Raw genomic sequence first — 16,903 nt, 5'->3', positions numbered from 1 at the left:
ATTCTCATTTGTCAGCCTGTCTCTCCATGTGACTCCACAGGCTCCTTTTAAATAACTCATTTCCACTGCTCTCACTCTTGACTTGTGTCCTTCCAACAACGTCCAAGCTTCACTTCCATATGTTAGAGTTCGTATCACAATACTATCAAGTAGTAACTTTTTCACTTCCATGCTCACTTCCCTGCTTCTTATCACTGCTTTCAAGGAATCAGCAACCTTTCTTCCCTGCTGTACCCTTTCAAGCACGTCACCCTCCAAACCTCCATCCTTACTCATCACACTACCCAAGTACTTAAACGTACTCACATTTTCCAATTCCTCACCATCCAACCTCGCTGTACATTCATTGACCTCACCTCTCTCAAAGACCATCACTTTACTCTTCCCTACATTCACCTTTAGATTCGGTTTCTTAAACACTCTCCCAAACTCATCCACCAAGCCTTGCAGCTCTCCTTCGTCTTCAATCAACAACACAGTATCATCAGCAAACAACAGTACAGGGAGTTTCCAAACACTACCCTCTCTCACCAGGGCAACTCCAACATCCACTACCCTACCTCGTACCTCTTTTATTACCCCACCCATGTACAGATTGAACAACCATGGAGACATGACATATCCCTGTTTCAACCCAACCTTCAAAGAGAAAAATTCACTCAGTTTACCATCCACACGCACTGCAGCCTTAGCACCATCATACATACTCTTCACAGCATTCAACAACTTCCCATCTACTCCATAAATTCTTAATACTTTCCACAATCCTTGTCTATCCACCCTGTCATATGCTTTCTCCAAATCCATGAAAGCCGCATACAACATCTTTCCCTTCTCTAGAAGCTTTTCCACTAAAGATCTAAGAATGAATATCTGATCTACACAACCTCTTCCCTTCCTAAAGCCTCCCTGTTCTTCTCCAACTAATTCCTCTGTTCTTTCTCTAACTCTGTCAATAAGTACCCTACCATACACTTTTCCTATTATACTAAGAAGACAGGTGCCCCTTTGATTACCACACACTTCTTTTTCCCCTTTTCCTTTGTACAAGGGAATAATTATACCTGACATCCAATCCTCCGGGACTCTACCTTCCTCCCAGGCTAATCTGCACATTTTCCACATCCATTCTAATACTATCTCTCCCCCATACTTCAGCATTTCACCACACACTCCATCAATTCCTGGGGCTTTCCCCAATTGAACTTTCTTCATTGCTTCCACAACTTCTATCCTACTGATTTCTTCCTGTCTTCTCACCTCCCTCCTCCTCCCAGCCATTCCCCAGCCACTTATATCCTCTATGTTCAACAATTCCTTAAAGTGTTCTCTCCATCTGCTCACTTTTTCTCCCTTCTGCACTAGTAATCTACCATTTTTATCTTTCGCTCCCCTGCTACCTTCACTTCCACCCTGTCTTACTCTTTTTACCTCTTTTCAGAACATTTTCTTACAGTCCCTCCACTTTACACTCAAGTTCCGTCCAAATTCCTCATCCGCTCTCTTCTTACTCTCTCTTACTGATCTTTTCACCTCTCCCTTTCTTTCTACATATAACTTTCTGTTCCGCCTCTCAACATCTTCCACGCCCCTATTTCTCATCCATTTATTGTATGCTTTCTTCTTTTGTGCCACAGCCTGTCTTACCTCTTCATTCCACCAAGCTGTTCCTTTCACACCCCTCTGTCTTCTCTTCATCCCACACACCACATCACATGCTGCATATATTTCTTCTGTAAATATCCTGCACACACCTTCCACGTCCCCCATCTGCTCCAATTCATATTTGCCCAATCGTTCCTCCACTTCTCTCTTATACTCTGCCTTTTTCTCATTCTCTTGAAACCTTTCCACTCCCCTTACAAATACTCCTTCTTCCCGTCCCTCCCTTCTTCTATTTCTCCATCCTAATTGGACCTTTATTCTGGCCACCACCAAGTAGTGGTCAGAAAGTCCACTCTCCCAACCTCTATAAGCTCTTGCATCCATTACACATTTTCGCATCCTTTCATCCACACACACATAATCAATCATTGCCTGCCTTTCATTCATTTCACCACCCACCCTTCTCAACACTCGCCATGTATACCTGTGGATCATCTTGTGCCTGAAGAGGGTATTGGCTATCACCAACCCCTCCCAGCACAAATGTCCACTAACACACTGCCATTCTCATCTATCTCAGCAGGCACATCCCACTCACCAACTATTCCATCTACCTTCGCATTCCCTACTTTACCATTCATATCACCGATCAAAAACACTCTCTCATTCCTTCCAAACTTTTCCATGCACACTTCCACATTTGTTCAGAACTCTTCTCTCACTCTGCTTGCACGATCTTGCGTTGGCCCGTACACACACACAATCGCCCACATTTGTATTCCAACTTTCAATCTTACCCACACAATCCTTGACCCAACTGATCCATACTCTCTTATGCTCTTCTTCCATCTTTTACTCACAACTATACATACTCCTTCTTTTGCTCTCTCATTCTCACCTACTCCTGCATATATACCCCATCCATACTCCCATTCTCTCACACTCTCACCTCTCCATTTCGTTTCAGTTATTCCACACACACATCAACTTTCGCACCCTCATGCACCTGGACAATCTCTCTCTCTTTCACCTCATCATTCGCTCCCCTTACATTCCAAGTTCCGATAACCATGTCCTTTGTCCGGTCCTTGGTCGTCATCTTTTGGTCAGTCCTTATGCGAGGCTTATTGTTTGTCTTTTTAGTTAGTTGTTTTCCTGGGAGAGGCACTAACCCTCCGCCAACCCTTTTAGTCACCTATTACAACAAGCAGGAATACTGGGGGAGTATTTTTGAAAAAAAAAACCTTACCCCCAGGGGGGTAGTATTAAGGTTAAAGAAATAGTCAACAGTTACCACAGAAACAGGTCAAATCCATTCATTCATTATTCAAGCCTTCAAAATTCACTTTTACATTATACATCTACAAGTAAAGTTATCCTAATCTTATCAGGGTCAGTTTTCAATATCTAATAATCAAAACATCAAAGCTATATACAGGAAAATCAATCATGGGAACTACTGCTAGCAAACAGATGGGGGAGGTGGTGGTTCAGTGGTACTTGTGTTCAATAGGAAGTGAAATCAATTCCAGTTAGAGGCAATGAATAGTTTGGGATTCAAATATCTTTAACCTGACAACTGTGGCATTAGGTTTCCTGGTCTGCCCCCCCCCCTCCCCCATGAAAAAAAATAAAAAATAAAAATAAAAAAAAATAAATAAATCATCATCATCATCATCTGGGCCTCCTTTCCCACCCTAAGGCAGGGTGAGGAGTGACTATGTTTAGACAGCCCAAGTTCGCCCAGTCCAATGGGCCATGCTTTCATTCACTCATCATTCAAGCCCCGGGAATCCTGGCTCTATTTGATACACCAAAAACATTCACCAAGTTCTGTAGCTTCATATAAAAGTATCCGATAGACTCAATCTGGACACTGTCACATTAAAAAAGGGTGCCAAATCCGTGATCATGCACCTCTCCTCACAACATTCATCCTGCCAGCTCGATCTCTTGTCAGTCCCCTAGCCACACCAACTTCCATACCTCTCTTCCTCACACACTCATCCACCATATCCCTCCACCTTCTCCTTGGCCTACCTCACCTCCCTCCTGCAAATTCACTCAGACTGACCTTTTTCACCACTCTATTGTTATCCATTCTCTCCACGTGACCATATCATCTCCGTACACTCTCTTCGATTCTGGTGTCCACAGACTTCCTCAATCCGCATCGTTCACAAATTACATTATTTCATATCCTATCCACTCTCTGTACTCCACATATATTCCTTAGCAGTCCCATCTCCACTGCTCTCACTCTTGACTTTTCATTTTCATGCCACACCACAGGCTCACATCCATATGTTAAAGTTGGTACTAACATTTCTTCATGTAAGCCTCGTGCAGCTGCAACACTCAACCCTCTGTTTCTTATCAAGGCCTTCATTGCACCAGCTACTTTCCTTCCTTGTGTCACTCTACTTTCCACTTCTTTTGCACAGATTCCTCTCTTTTCTATCACTGTGCCCAGGTATTTGAACCCTCTCACCAATTCCAGTCTCTCTCCATTCAGTGTAACATCGCACTGGGAGTCACCTTCTCTCTCAATAACCATCACTTTACTCTTTTCTACTGACATAAGCAAAACTCTGCACTAGTCTACCAAGTTCTTGTCCTGTATTTACAAGTAGTATTGCATCATCAAATTTGAGATATTCCATCCATCACCAGTCATTACCAATGCCATTCCTCTCTCCATTACTCGTGTTTTTACTTCTCTCATCATCCCATAAATATATATATATTGAACAACGATGGGGACATCACACAACCTTGTTGCATGCCCACACTGATTTGTGAACCATTCACTTAGATGCCCATTTACCCTTACACATGAAGGAGAGCAAGAAGAAAGTGGATGAAGAGTTTGGGAGGAATCTCAGTGTGAAATAGAGGGAGAGTAAGAAATTGTTTTGGAAGGAGGTAAAGAAAGTAAGGCAGTGTGAAAGGGGATATAGTAGGGGAGTGAAAGAGAGGAATAATAGATTGCTGGTGGAGAACAGAGAGAAATTGAGGAGATGGAAGGAGCACTTTGAGGATCTGTTGAATGTAGAGAGTGAAAGCAGTGCGAGTATAAGTGGTTGGGGTATGGCTGGGAGAAGAAGAGATGAGAGGAGGAAGGAAGAGATCAGTAGGGCGGAAGTAGTGGAAGCAATGAAGAAGATCAAGTTGGGAAAGGCCCCAGGAATTGATGGAGTGTGTGGTGAAATGCTGAGGTATGGGAGTGAGATTGTTGTGGAATGGATATGGAAGTTGTGTAGATTGGCTTGGGAAGAAGGAAGGGTTCCAGAGGACTGGAAATCAGGTATAATTGTTCCTTTATACAAAGGAAATGGGGAGAGAGAAGTATGTGGTAACCATAGGGGTATTTGCCTTCTTGGCGTGACTGGTAAAATATATGGTAGAATACTCACTGATAGGGTTAGGCATATGACAGAGGAGCTAGTTGGAGAAGAACAAGGGGGATTTAGGAAGGGAAAAGGGTGTGTAGATCAGATATTTGTTCTAAGATGTTTAGTGGAGAAGTATTTAGAGAAGGGAAAGAAAGTGTATGCTGCCTTCATGGACTTGGAGAAAGCTTATGACAGAATAGATAGGCAAGGTATGTGGAAGGTATTAAGAATATATGGAGTGGAGGGGAAATTGTCGAGTGCTGTGAAGAGTATGTACGAAGAAGCTAGGGCTACGGTGTGAGTGGATGGTGAGCTGAGTGAGTTCTTTGATCTCAATGTGGGACTGAAACAGGGTTGTGTGATGTCTCCATAGCTGTTTAATATATACATGGACGGGGTTGCAAAGGAGGTGCAAGGTAGGGCAGTGGGTGTGGGGGTGGCTCTAATGAATGAGGGTGAGATTTGGAAGATTCCGGTGTTGCTGATGATACAGTATTGTTGAGTGAAGATGAATTGGAGTTGCAAGGTTTGGTGAATGAATTTGGGACAGTGTGGAGAAGGAGGAAGCTGAAAGTTAATGTAAACAAAAGTAAAGTTATGGTGTTTGAGAGGAATGAAGTCAGAGAATGTACAGTGAGGTTGGATGGTGAGGATAAGGAGAATGTGAGTGCATTCAAGTACTTGGGTAGTGTGATGAGTAAGAATGGAACTTTGGGGGACGAAGTGTGTGAAATGGTACAGCAGGGAAGGAAGGTTGTTGGTTCACTGCAAGCAGTGATGAGAAATAGGGAGGTGAGTATGGAAGTTAAGAAGTCACTGATGTATGGAAGCGAGGCGTGGACCTTGCAAGAGGGGAACAAGTCAAGAGTGAGAGCAGTGGAAATGAGTTACTTGAGAGAAGCACGTGGAGTGACATGGAGGGACAGGTTAACGAATGAAGAAGTGAAGGAAAGTTGTGGGGTGGATGTGGATGTGGTTGAGAAGATTAGGAGAAATACACTGAGGTAGTTTGGACATGTGGAGAGAGTGGAGAATGAAAGACTGACTAAGAGGGTGTATATAGGTGAGGTGGAGGGAAGGAGAGGGAGGGGAGGGTGAGCTGGGGGGTGGGTAGTCAAATGGTGGGTGACAGAGCGATTTGGAGGCGTTTTGTCTGCGCTCACCCTCTGCGGGATTAGGGCGTCGGGCTATAGACAGATAGAGACATGCCTCACTACCATCATGAAAACTCTTGACAGCACCTAGCAGCTTACCATCTACACCATACATGTGCAAAACCTTCCACAATCCATCTCTGTCTACTCTGTCGTATGCTTTTTCGAGATCCATGAATGCCATAAACTCCTTATAGTCCTTCTCACAAGCCTTCTCCACTACATGTCTTACTGGAAATATTTGATCCACACAACCTCTGCCACAGCTAAAGCCACCCTGTTCATCACTCACTAGGACTTCTGAGATCTCTCTTACTTTCTATATAATTGTTCTTCCATATACCTTCCCTACCACACAGAAATAACTCATGCCACGATAATTCTTGCATTCACTTCACTCGCCTTTAATTTTGTGCAGGGGTACAATCACAGCCTTTTCCACTCTGCTGGCACAGTTTCACTCATCCATGCCTTCTTACGTATCTCCAACAAGCACTTCATTTCGTTCTCTCCACCACACTTAATCATCTCTGGATACACCTCATCAACCCCAGCTGCTTTCCCATTTTTCAACCACTTCACAGTGTGAAGTGGGAGTGCGTTAGTGGACATTTGTGCTGGGAGGGGGTTGGTGATAGCCAATACCCTCTTCAGGCATAAAATGATCCATAGGTATACATGGCGAGTGATGAGAAGGGTGTGTGGTGAACTGAGTGAAAGGAAGGCAATGATTGATTATGTGTGTGTGGATGAAAGGATGCGAAGATGTGTAATGGATGCAAGAGTTTATAGAGGTTGGGGGAGTGGACTTTCTGACCACTACTTGGTGGTGGCCAGAAAGTTCAAGTAAGATGGAGAAATAGAAGAAGGGAAAGACGAGAGGAAGGAGTAGTTGCAAGGTGAGTGGAAAGGTTACAAGAGGATGAGAAAAAGGCAGAGTATAAGAGAGAAGTGGAGGAACGATTGGGCAAATATGAATTGGAGCAGATGGGGGACGTGGAAGGTGTGTGTAGAATATTTACAGAAGAAATATGTGCAGCATGTGATGTGGTGTGTGGAAGGAAGAGAAGACGGAGGGGGGTGCAAGGAACAGCGTGGTGGACTGAAGAGGTGAAACGGGCTGTGGCACAAAAGAAGAAAGCATACAATGAATGGATGAGAAATAGGGGCATGGAAGAAGCTGAGAGGCGGAAGAGAGAGTTATATGTAGAAAGAAAGAGAGAGGTGAAAAGATCAGTGAGAGAGAGTAAGAAGAGAGTGGATGAGGAATTTGGAAGGAATTTGACTGTAAAGTGGAGGGACTGTAAGAAAATGTTCTGGAAAGAGGTGAAAAGAGTAAGACAGGGTGGAAGTGAAGTTAGCAGGGGAGTGAAAGATAAAAATGGTAGATTACTAGTGGAGAAGGGAGAAAAAGTGAGCAGATGGAGAGAACACTTTAAGGAATTGTTGAACGTGCAGGATGGAAGTAATGCGAATATAAGTGGCTGGGGAATGGCTGGGAGAAGGAGGGAGGTGAGAGGACAGGAAGAAATCAGTAGGGTAGAAGTTGTGGAAGCAATGAAGAAAGTTAAATCAGGGAAAGCCCCAGGAATTGATGGAGTGTGTGGTGAAATGCTGAAGCATGGGGGAGAGATAGTAGTCGAATGGATGTGGAAGATGTGCAGATTGGCCTGGGAGGAAGGTAGAGTCCCGGAGGATTGGAAGTCAGGTATAATTATTCCCTTGTACAAAGGAAAAGGGGAAAAATAAGTGTGTGGTAATCATAGGGGCATTTGTCTTCTTAGTATAATAGGAAAAGTGTATGGTAGGATACTTATTGACAGAGTTAGAGAAAGAACAGAGAAATTAGTTGGAGAAGAACAGGGAGGCTTTAGGAAGGGAAGAGGTTGTGTAGATCAGATATTCATTCTCAGATCTTTAGTGGAAAAGTTTCTAGAGAAGGGAAAGAAGTTGTATGCGGCTTTCATGGATTTGGAGAAAGCATATGACAGGGTGGATAGACTAGGATTGTGGAAAGTGTTAAGAATATATGGAGTAGATGGGAAGTTGTTGAATGCTGTGAAGAGTATGTACGATGGTGCGAAGGCTGTAGTGCGTGTGGATGGTGAACTAAGTGAATTTTTCTCTTTGAAAGTTGGGTTGAAACAGGGATGTGTCATGTCTCCATGGTTGTTCAATCTGTACATGGATGGGGTAATAAAAGAGGTACAAGGTAGGGTAGTGGATGTTGGAGTGGCCCTGGTGAGAGAGGATAGTGTTTGGAAACTCCCTGTACTGTTGTTTGCAGATGATACTGTGTTGTTGAGTGAAGACGAAGAGGAGCTGCAAGGCTTGGTGGATGAGTTTGAGAGAGTGTGTAAGAAACCGAATCTAAAGGTGAATGTAGGGAAGAGTAAAGTGATGGTCTTTGAGAGAGGTGAAGTCAGTGAATGTACAGCGAGGTTGGATGGTGGGGAATTGGAAAATGTGAGTACGTTTAAGTACTTGGGTAGTGTGATGAGTAAGGATGGAGGTTTGGAGGGTGAAGTGCTTGAAAGGGTACAGCAGGGAAGAAAGGTTGCTGGTTCTTTGAAAGCAGTGATAAGAAACAGGGAAGTGAGCATGGAAGTGAAAAAGTTACTACATGACAGTATTGTGATACCAATTCTAACGTACGGAAGTGAAGCTTGGACGTTGTTGGAAGGACACAAGTCAAGAGTGAGAGCCATGGAAATGAGTTATTTAAGAGGAGCCTGTGGAGTCACATGGAGAGACAGGCTGACGAATGAGGATATAAAGGAGCGTTGTGGTGTTGATGTGGATATGATAGGAAGCGTTATGAGGAACACACTGAGGTGGTTTGGCCATGTGGAGAGGATGGAGGGTCAAAGACTGACGAAGAGAGTGTATGTGAGTGAGGTGGAGGGGGAAAGAGGGAGGGGGAGGCCGAGGATGAGATGGAGAGATGGGGTGGAGAGGTATTTGAGAGAGGGGGGTGTGAGTTGGGAGCAGGGGAGTGAAATGGCGGGGGACAGGGCGACTTGGAGGCGATTTGTTTATGGCCACCCCAAACGGGATTGAGGCGTCTGGCAATAGATAGATAGATTCACAGCGTTCTTCACCTGTGCCAGTGTCACATTTCCTGGCACTGCATTCCGTCTCTGCACACCACCAAAACCAATCATGTTTACTGTAAAGTGGCTCTGCCCTCTCTAATCCCATTCATCAGGCTTTCAAAATATTCTTGGCACAAATGAAATGAAAGACTGCATGGACAAGTATAAGAAAAACATATGAGTTCATTTTTTACCTTAGTTCAGCCGTATATAGGAGAAATATGTAGCACGCCCATTTAAAAAAGTTTGCTCATATGATGTACGTAGGAGCTACAAGTTTTCTATCATTTGATGTACGTCATAGTTATCGGGTTAAAGGTCTTACAATCTTCTATAATGCCTGTCAACATGTCACAAACCATTCCCTCTAATAGTTTCACACCAGTGTTGAATGAGACAGTTAACATACATTAAGTATAACGGTGGGTAGTAGTAACCAAGTGGTGACATTTAACCTGTTAACTGTGGCATTAGGTTTCGTAGTAGATCCTCCCATGCACCACCACCACCACCACCACCAAAAAAAAAAAAAAAAAAAAAAAAAAAAAAAAAAAAAATCTTATAAACGAAAGAGTGCATGGAAAAGAATAGGAAAATCAAATATGGGTACATTATTTACTTTAGTTTGGCTGTGGTACACTGTTTATGGACATTTGGGTGAAAAATGTAGCACCTTAAAAAAGAGAGAGAGAGAGAGAGAGAGAGAGAGAGAGAGAGAGAGAGAGAGAGAGAGAGAGAGAAAACTTGATCATACGAAGTACGTAGCAGTCACACACTATTCTTCATATGATGTACTGTACTGTACGTAGCAGCTATCGGGTAAAGGTGTGATGCCATCTGTTGCATGTGGGATTACGAGGGCTATCGAAAAGCAAATAACACTTTTTAAATACCACACCAACTAGCTAATGTAATGTAACTGTGATGGGAATGCTGTGTTGCAGCAAATTTGAGCTTGAATCTAACACACCACGTCACTCAGTCATCGTGATACACACACGAGTTAACGTGTGTTTAGTGCACTTGGCAATCTGTTTCAAGTTGAACAATGAAGAATTTTGATGGGCAACGTGTTTGCAGGAAAGTGTTTCAAACTGGGAATGTCATAAAAGGTGATGAAACATGGTGTACGCCTACAATGTTAAAACAAAAAGACAGCTGTTGGTCATTGCAGTGGGTTGGAAAATTGTCGCCACAACCAAAATAAGCACACCAGAGTCATTTAAGTGTGAAGGTGATGTTGATTGTCATTTTTCACTGGATCAGCGAAGTTCATCATGAGTTTGTTCCACACGGTCAGACAGTCAATAAAGTTTTCCTTGGACATCCTGAAGTGCTTGAGGGAGGCAGAGTTAAGGAGGAGGCTTGAGATGTGGACAAACAAAACTTGGATGTTGCGCTATGACAATGCACCAGCTCACATGTCACTTCTTATCTGCAACTTTTTGGCAAAGCATAGGAAGACTATCATCCCCTAGCCACCCTACTCTCCAGATTTGACCCCTGCAGCCTTTTTTTTTTTTTTCCCCAGGTTGAAATCCACACTGAAAGGTCGCCAATTTCAGACGATAGAAGAAAATTCGCCATGTGCACTAAGCACAAATTCACTCATGCATGATGTACCTCAATGATTAAGTTACGTGGTGTGTCGCCACACAGTGCTCCCATTACGATCATGCTATGCTGGCTAGTTGGTGCGTTATTTACAGCGGGGCCGCCAGTTTGGCGTAAATGAGTTTGGCGACAGGTTAGAAACTTTCCATGTCTGCCAGTTTGGCGAGAAAGCCTTCACTTTGGCGGCTGATCTGGTCCTGGTTCTGATTGGGAAGCTTGCCTATGCAATGGCTTCCCCTATTTATGTTACCGGTATGATAAGTTTGTGTTTTTCTCTTACTTTTTCTTTTTATCTAAAATTCATAAAGCAGGTTATTCTTTTCACTTCTTGAGAGTATTACTTTCGTCTTCTAATCCCATGCGCATCCAGATCAGCAGCCATCATTGTTAATGGTCCCCGCCATTGTGATTGCCTTGTGATCTTGGCCTTGACCGACTTTATGTGGCTCTTCTCCAGTTCTCTGTGGCTTGAGGTGAAGAGGGTGAAGAAGAGGACAGTGATGGCAGTGGAGAGGAAAGTGAGGATATCGACGATGCGGCAGTCACCCAGTAAGACCGTCGACCCAGAACACTTACTACTTTGGCCCAATAAAGGACTCGTCCATCCATCCATCATCTAATCCTATGCCACCCCATGAGGCTAGGCAAGTTGGTCCTGACATTTAAGATGAGAGTGAGCAGCCTCACTCATCCCTGAGTGGTATTACGTGAGCAATAAACCCCAACCTCCTCCTGGATAAAAAACTGCATCGGCTCAATCCGACTGGAGCACCTTAATTACCCACTAAACACCAGATACCATAATTTGGTGTTATGGTTACCACCCAGCACTGTAAAAGGTTTCCTGGTGAACAGGAAACCATTTGGCTTGTCACTCTGTGTAGAGTCACCCATAGGCAGAAGGAAGAGGAAAGAGTGAAGGAAAGAAAGACAGAAGAGGTGTAAAGTCATCTGCAGGCAGAAGGATGAGGAACGAATGACAGAAAGAAAGACAGAAGAGGAAGGAAGGAAGATAGGAAAGGGCAGTCTCCTGAGAGCAGCTCTACACTGAGTGAGGGGATGGTCAGTGCCCCCACCTACCACCAAATTGTTATTTAGTACAGTTATTGTTGAAAAATAATGGGTCAGAAGTACGAAAATGGCTCAAAAAGGTTCACTTTGGGGTAACCAAAGACCCCTATGATTTTTTCCCATACGAAGTTTGCCTTCAGTTTGGCGAGGTTTTATCAGACTACTGTGCTCACCAAACTGGCAGCCCTATTGTATAAAGTTCAGTTTCTTCCTGAACAGACCTTGTACAGCTAGGCCTCAGGAAAAGACCGTGGCCTCTGCGTATTAAAAAAAAAAAAAAAAAAAAAAAAAAAAAAGGGGGGGGGGTTCTGACCAGTTCTTACATTACATTTAACAAAAAAGCATTAACACCAACCTTGAGGGCCCCACTTCAGGTAATTCCTCCAGCAGGTCATAAATGTAGTTGTTATAGATTTCAATGTAGGACACAAAGATGGAAAACACATTATCCTCATCTATGGTCTCAATGCGAGAAGTGTCTGGGATCCGCTGTGAGCTGTCTTGTGAGCCTGCTGTGTCTCGCCTGAGGAAAGGATAGCTAAGTGTTATGGGGGGAAAACAAGAACCCCTTGAGTGGGATGACATTTTAACATCATCATTATTATCTTCATCCAGACCTCCTTTCCCACCCTAGGGCAGGGTGAGGAGTAGCAACATCCAGACAGCCCATTTTGCTCAGTCTAATGGGCCATGATTCCATTTATCCATCATTCAAGCCCCCGGAATCCCGGCTCTATCTGGTACGTCAAAAAACTTTCATCATATTCTGTAGCTTCACATAAATATATCCGACAGAGTCAATCCAAATGCTGTCACGTTAAAAAGGGGTGCCAAATCCCTGATCATGCACTCCAGCCAGCTCGATCTCTTGTCAGTCTCCTAGCCACACCGACTTCCATACCTCTCTTCCCTACACACTCATCCACCATATCTCTCCATCATCATCTTGGCCTACCTCGCCTCCTCCCCCCTCCAAATTCGCTCAGATATATCTTTTTCACCACTGTTATTATCCATTCTCTCCACATGACCATACCAACTCAGTACACAATCTTCAATTCTGGTGTCCACAGACTTCTTTACTCTGCATCTCTCAAGAATCACATTATTTCATATTCTATCCACTCCCTGTACTCCACATACATTCCTCAGCAGTCCCATCTCCAGTGCTCTCACTCTTGACTTTTCATCTTCATGCCACACCATATGTTAAAGTTGGCGCTAACACTCCTTCATATAAGCCTCGCACAGCTGCAACACTCAGACCTCTGTTTCTTATCAAGGCCTTCATAGCAGCACCTACTTTCCTTCCTTGTGTCACTCTACTTTCCCCTTCTCTTGCACATTTTCCTCTCTTTTCTATCATTGTACTCAGGTATTTGAACTCTCTCACCAATTTCAGTCTGTCTCCATTCACTGTAACATCACACTGGGAATCACCTTCTCTCCTGCTTACCATCTATTTTACTATTTTCTACATTTACTCTCAAGGCACAACACTCACAGATATCAGGTAAACTCTGCAGTAGTCTACCAAGTTCTTGTCCAGTATTTGCAAGTAGCATTGCATTATCAGCATACAACTTATTCTTGCTACTTCAAGACTATTTTATTCATATTACATAAATATTTTTCTACCTGAGGAGTTAGATACAACCTTTGATAATCCCGAGATGACTTGGAGACTTTTCCTAAGTAAATAAAGTCATCCGACAGTAACAAGAATATGCTCCTGGCCTTTGGTTCCTTCTTCCTTGCATAAAAATACACATACTGTATGTATCCATCTATCCATCATCCAATCCTACTCTGCCCCATGAAGAGTGTAGAAGCCCAGGGCTAGGCAAGTTGGTCTTGACATTATATACTATATATATATATAGATAGATAGATAGATCGATACATAGATAGTTACAGATATATATATATATATAGATATAGATATATACAGTATATAGATAGATAGATAGATAGATAGATACAGTATATATATATATATATATATATATATATATATATAGTAAAGAGGTCGATGATGGGAATGGTTGCTGATACGAGGGCCGTGAGAGGACAATGTGGTCTGTCAGATCATTTGATTGTGGTATGAAAGATCAAGCTGAGTGGAGTGAGGTGGATCAGGAAAGAGAGAAGCAGTCTGGGAGAAAGACTGAAAGTTGAGAAGTTGAGGATCAAAGAAATGGCAGGTGATTACAGGACCAAAGTAGAGGACAAGTTAGAATCAGTGAATTGGAATGAAATGGATCTGGACAGCCTGTGGAATGCATATAGGGATTGCTTAGTTAGGAATGCTAAAGCTGTGTGTGGTGTGGCAAGAGTAACAACAAAGAAGAAAGGTACGGCATGGTGGGAGGGAGGTTAAGAGAGAAGTGGAGTAAAAGAGGGAAGCAGTGGCTAAAGTGGTTACAGGACAATGGTTCAGATGAAATAAGACCCTCTGGGTGGCTAAAGTGGTTACAGGAGAGGGGTTCAGATGAAATAAGAACCCCTGGGTGGCTAAAGTGGTTACAGGACAGGGGTTCCTATGAAATAAGACCCCCTGCGGGTACGGGGGTTTTCAAGAATACTCCTCCAGTATCCCTGCTCGTCGTACAAGGCGACTAAAAGGGTTGGCGGAGGGTTAGTGTCCCTCCCCGGAAAACAACTAACTAAAAAGACAAACAAGAAGCCTCGGACAAGGACTGACCAAAAGATGACAACCAAGGACCGGACAATGGACATGGTATGGATCGCAACATGGAATGCAAGGGGTGTGAATGATGAGGTGAAAGAGAGAGAGAGATTGTCCAGGTGCTTGAGGGAGCGAAAGTGGATGTATGTGGAGTAACAGAAACTAAATGGGAAGGAGAGAGTGTGAGAGAATGGGAGTATGGATCGGGTATATGTGCAGGAGTAGGTGAGAATGAGAGGGCAAAAGAAGGAGTGTGTACTGTTGTGAGTAAAAGATGGAAGAAGAACATAAGAGAGAACGGATCAGTTGGGTCAAGGATTGTGTGGGTAAGACTGAAAGTTGGAATACAAATGTGGGTGATTGTGTGTGTGTATGCACCAACGCAAGATCATGCAAGCAGAGTGTGAGAAGAGTTCTGGACAAATGTGGAAGTGTGCATGGAAAAGTTTGGAAGGAATGAGAGAGTGTTTTTGATCGGTTATATGAATGGTAAAGTAGGGAATCTGAAGGTGGATGGAATAGTTGGTGAGTGGGGTGTGCCTGCTGAGACAGATGAGAATGGCAGTGTGCTAGTGGACATTTGTGGGGTTGATGATAGCCAATACCCTCTTCAGGCACAAAATGATCCACAGGTATACATGGCGAGTGATGAGAAGGGCGGGTGGTGAACTGAATGAAAGGCAGGCAATAATTGATTGTGTGTGTGTGGATGAAAGGATGCGAAGATGTGTAATGGATGCAACAGCTTATAGAGGTTGCAGGAGTGGACTTTTTGACCACTACTTGGTGGTGGCCAGAATCAAGATCCAAGGAAGACGGAAAAATAGAAGAAAGGAAAGACGAGAGGAAGGAGTAGTTGCAAGGAGAGTGGAAAGGTTACAAGAGGATGAGAAAAAGGCAGAATATAAGAAAGAAGTGGACGAACGATTGGGTAAATATGAATTGGAGCAATTGGGGGACGTGGAAGGTGTGTGCAGGATATTCACAGAAAAAATATGTGCAGCATGTGATGTGGTGTGTGGGGTGAACAGATGACAGAGGGGGGTACAAGGACCAGCATGGTGGAATGATGAGGTGAATCAGGCTATGGCACAAAAGAATAAAGCATACAATGAATGGATGAGAAATAGGGGCATGGAAGAAGTTGAGAGCCAGAAGAGAGAATCCATCATCCAATCCTACGTTGCCCCATGAGGAACGTAGAAGCCCGGGGCTAAGCAGTTGGTCCTGACATTTAAGATGAGAGTGACCAGCCTCACTCATTCCTGAGTGGCATTACATGAGCAATAAACCCCAATCACCCCTATGTAGAAAGGAAGAGAGAGGTGAAAAGATTAGTAAGAGAGAATAAGAAGAGAGTGGATAAGGAATCTGGAAGGAATTTGAGTGTAAAGTGCAGGGACTGTACGAAAATGTTCTGGAAGGAGGTGAAGACAGTAAGACTGGGTGGCAGTGAAGTAAGTAGGGGAGTGAAAGAAAAATGGTAGATTACTAGTGGAGAAGGGAGAAAAAGTGAGCGTGTCAGGAATTGCTGAACACAGAGGATGGAAGTAATGTGAGTATAAGTGGCTGGGAAATGGCTGGGAGGAGGAGGGAGGTGAGAAGACAGGAAGAAATCAGTAGGACAGAAGTAGTGGAAGCGATGAAGAAAGTCAAATTGGGGAAAGCCCTAGGAATTGATGGAGTGTGTGGTGAAATGCTGAAGCATGGGGGAGAGATAACAGTAGAATGGATGTGGAAGAGTTGCAGACTGGCCTGGAACGAAGACAGAGTCCCGCAGGATTGGAAGTCAGGTATAATTATTCCCTTGTACAAAGGGAATAATTATACCTACCCTAGGGGTAGGGGGGTTTTTCAAGAATACTCCCCCAGTATCCCTGCTTGTTGTAAAAGGCGACTAAAAGGGCTGGCAGAGGGTTAGTGCCCCTCCCCGGGAAACAACTAACTAAAAAGACAAACAAGAAGCCTCGGACAAGGACTGACTGAACGATGATGACCCAGTACCGGACAAAGGACTTGGTAATGGCAACATGGAATGTAAGAGGAGCGAATGATGAGGTGAAAGAGAGAGAGATTGTCCAGGTGCTTGAGGGTGCGAAAGTGGATGTATGTGGAATAACTGAAACAAAATGGAGAGGAGAAAGTGTGAGAGAATGGGAGTATGGATGGGGTATATGTGCAGGAGTAGGTGAGAATGAGAGGGCAAAGGAAGGAGTATGTATAGTTGTGAGTAAAAGATGGAAGAAGAGCATAAGACAGTATGGATCAGTTGGCTCAAGG

The 16,903-nt window shown here is 43.7% G+C and overlaps 1 protein-coding gene across 1 annotated transcript in view; it reads right to left on the bottom strand.

The window, feature by feature from the left end:
• pav (kinesin family member pavarotti) overlaps nucleotides 1–16,903 on the bottom strand; it is a 170,702-nt gene that overhangs the window by 110,806 nt on the left and 42,993 nt on the right. Inside the window, exon 6 of the mRNA XM_080281640.1 lies at nucleotides 12,290–12,457. Coding sequence (XP_080137766.1) covers nucleotides 12,290–12,457 — 168 coding nt within the window. The remainder of the gene's footprint in view (nucleotides 1–12,289; nucleotides 12,458–16,903) is intronic.

This window comes from Coenobita brevimanus, chromosome 90 (assembly GCF_032717465.1).
Source record: "Coenobita brevimanus isolate Jiangsu-jjx chromosome 90, ASM3271746v2, whole genome shotgun sequence".
NCBI lineage: Eukaryota > Metazoa > Arthropoda > Malacostraca > Decapoda > Coenobitidae > Coenobita > Coenobita brevimanus.
Note: the sequence above shows the minus strand (reverse complement) of the source record. Positions and strands in the feature narration are given on the sequence as shown.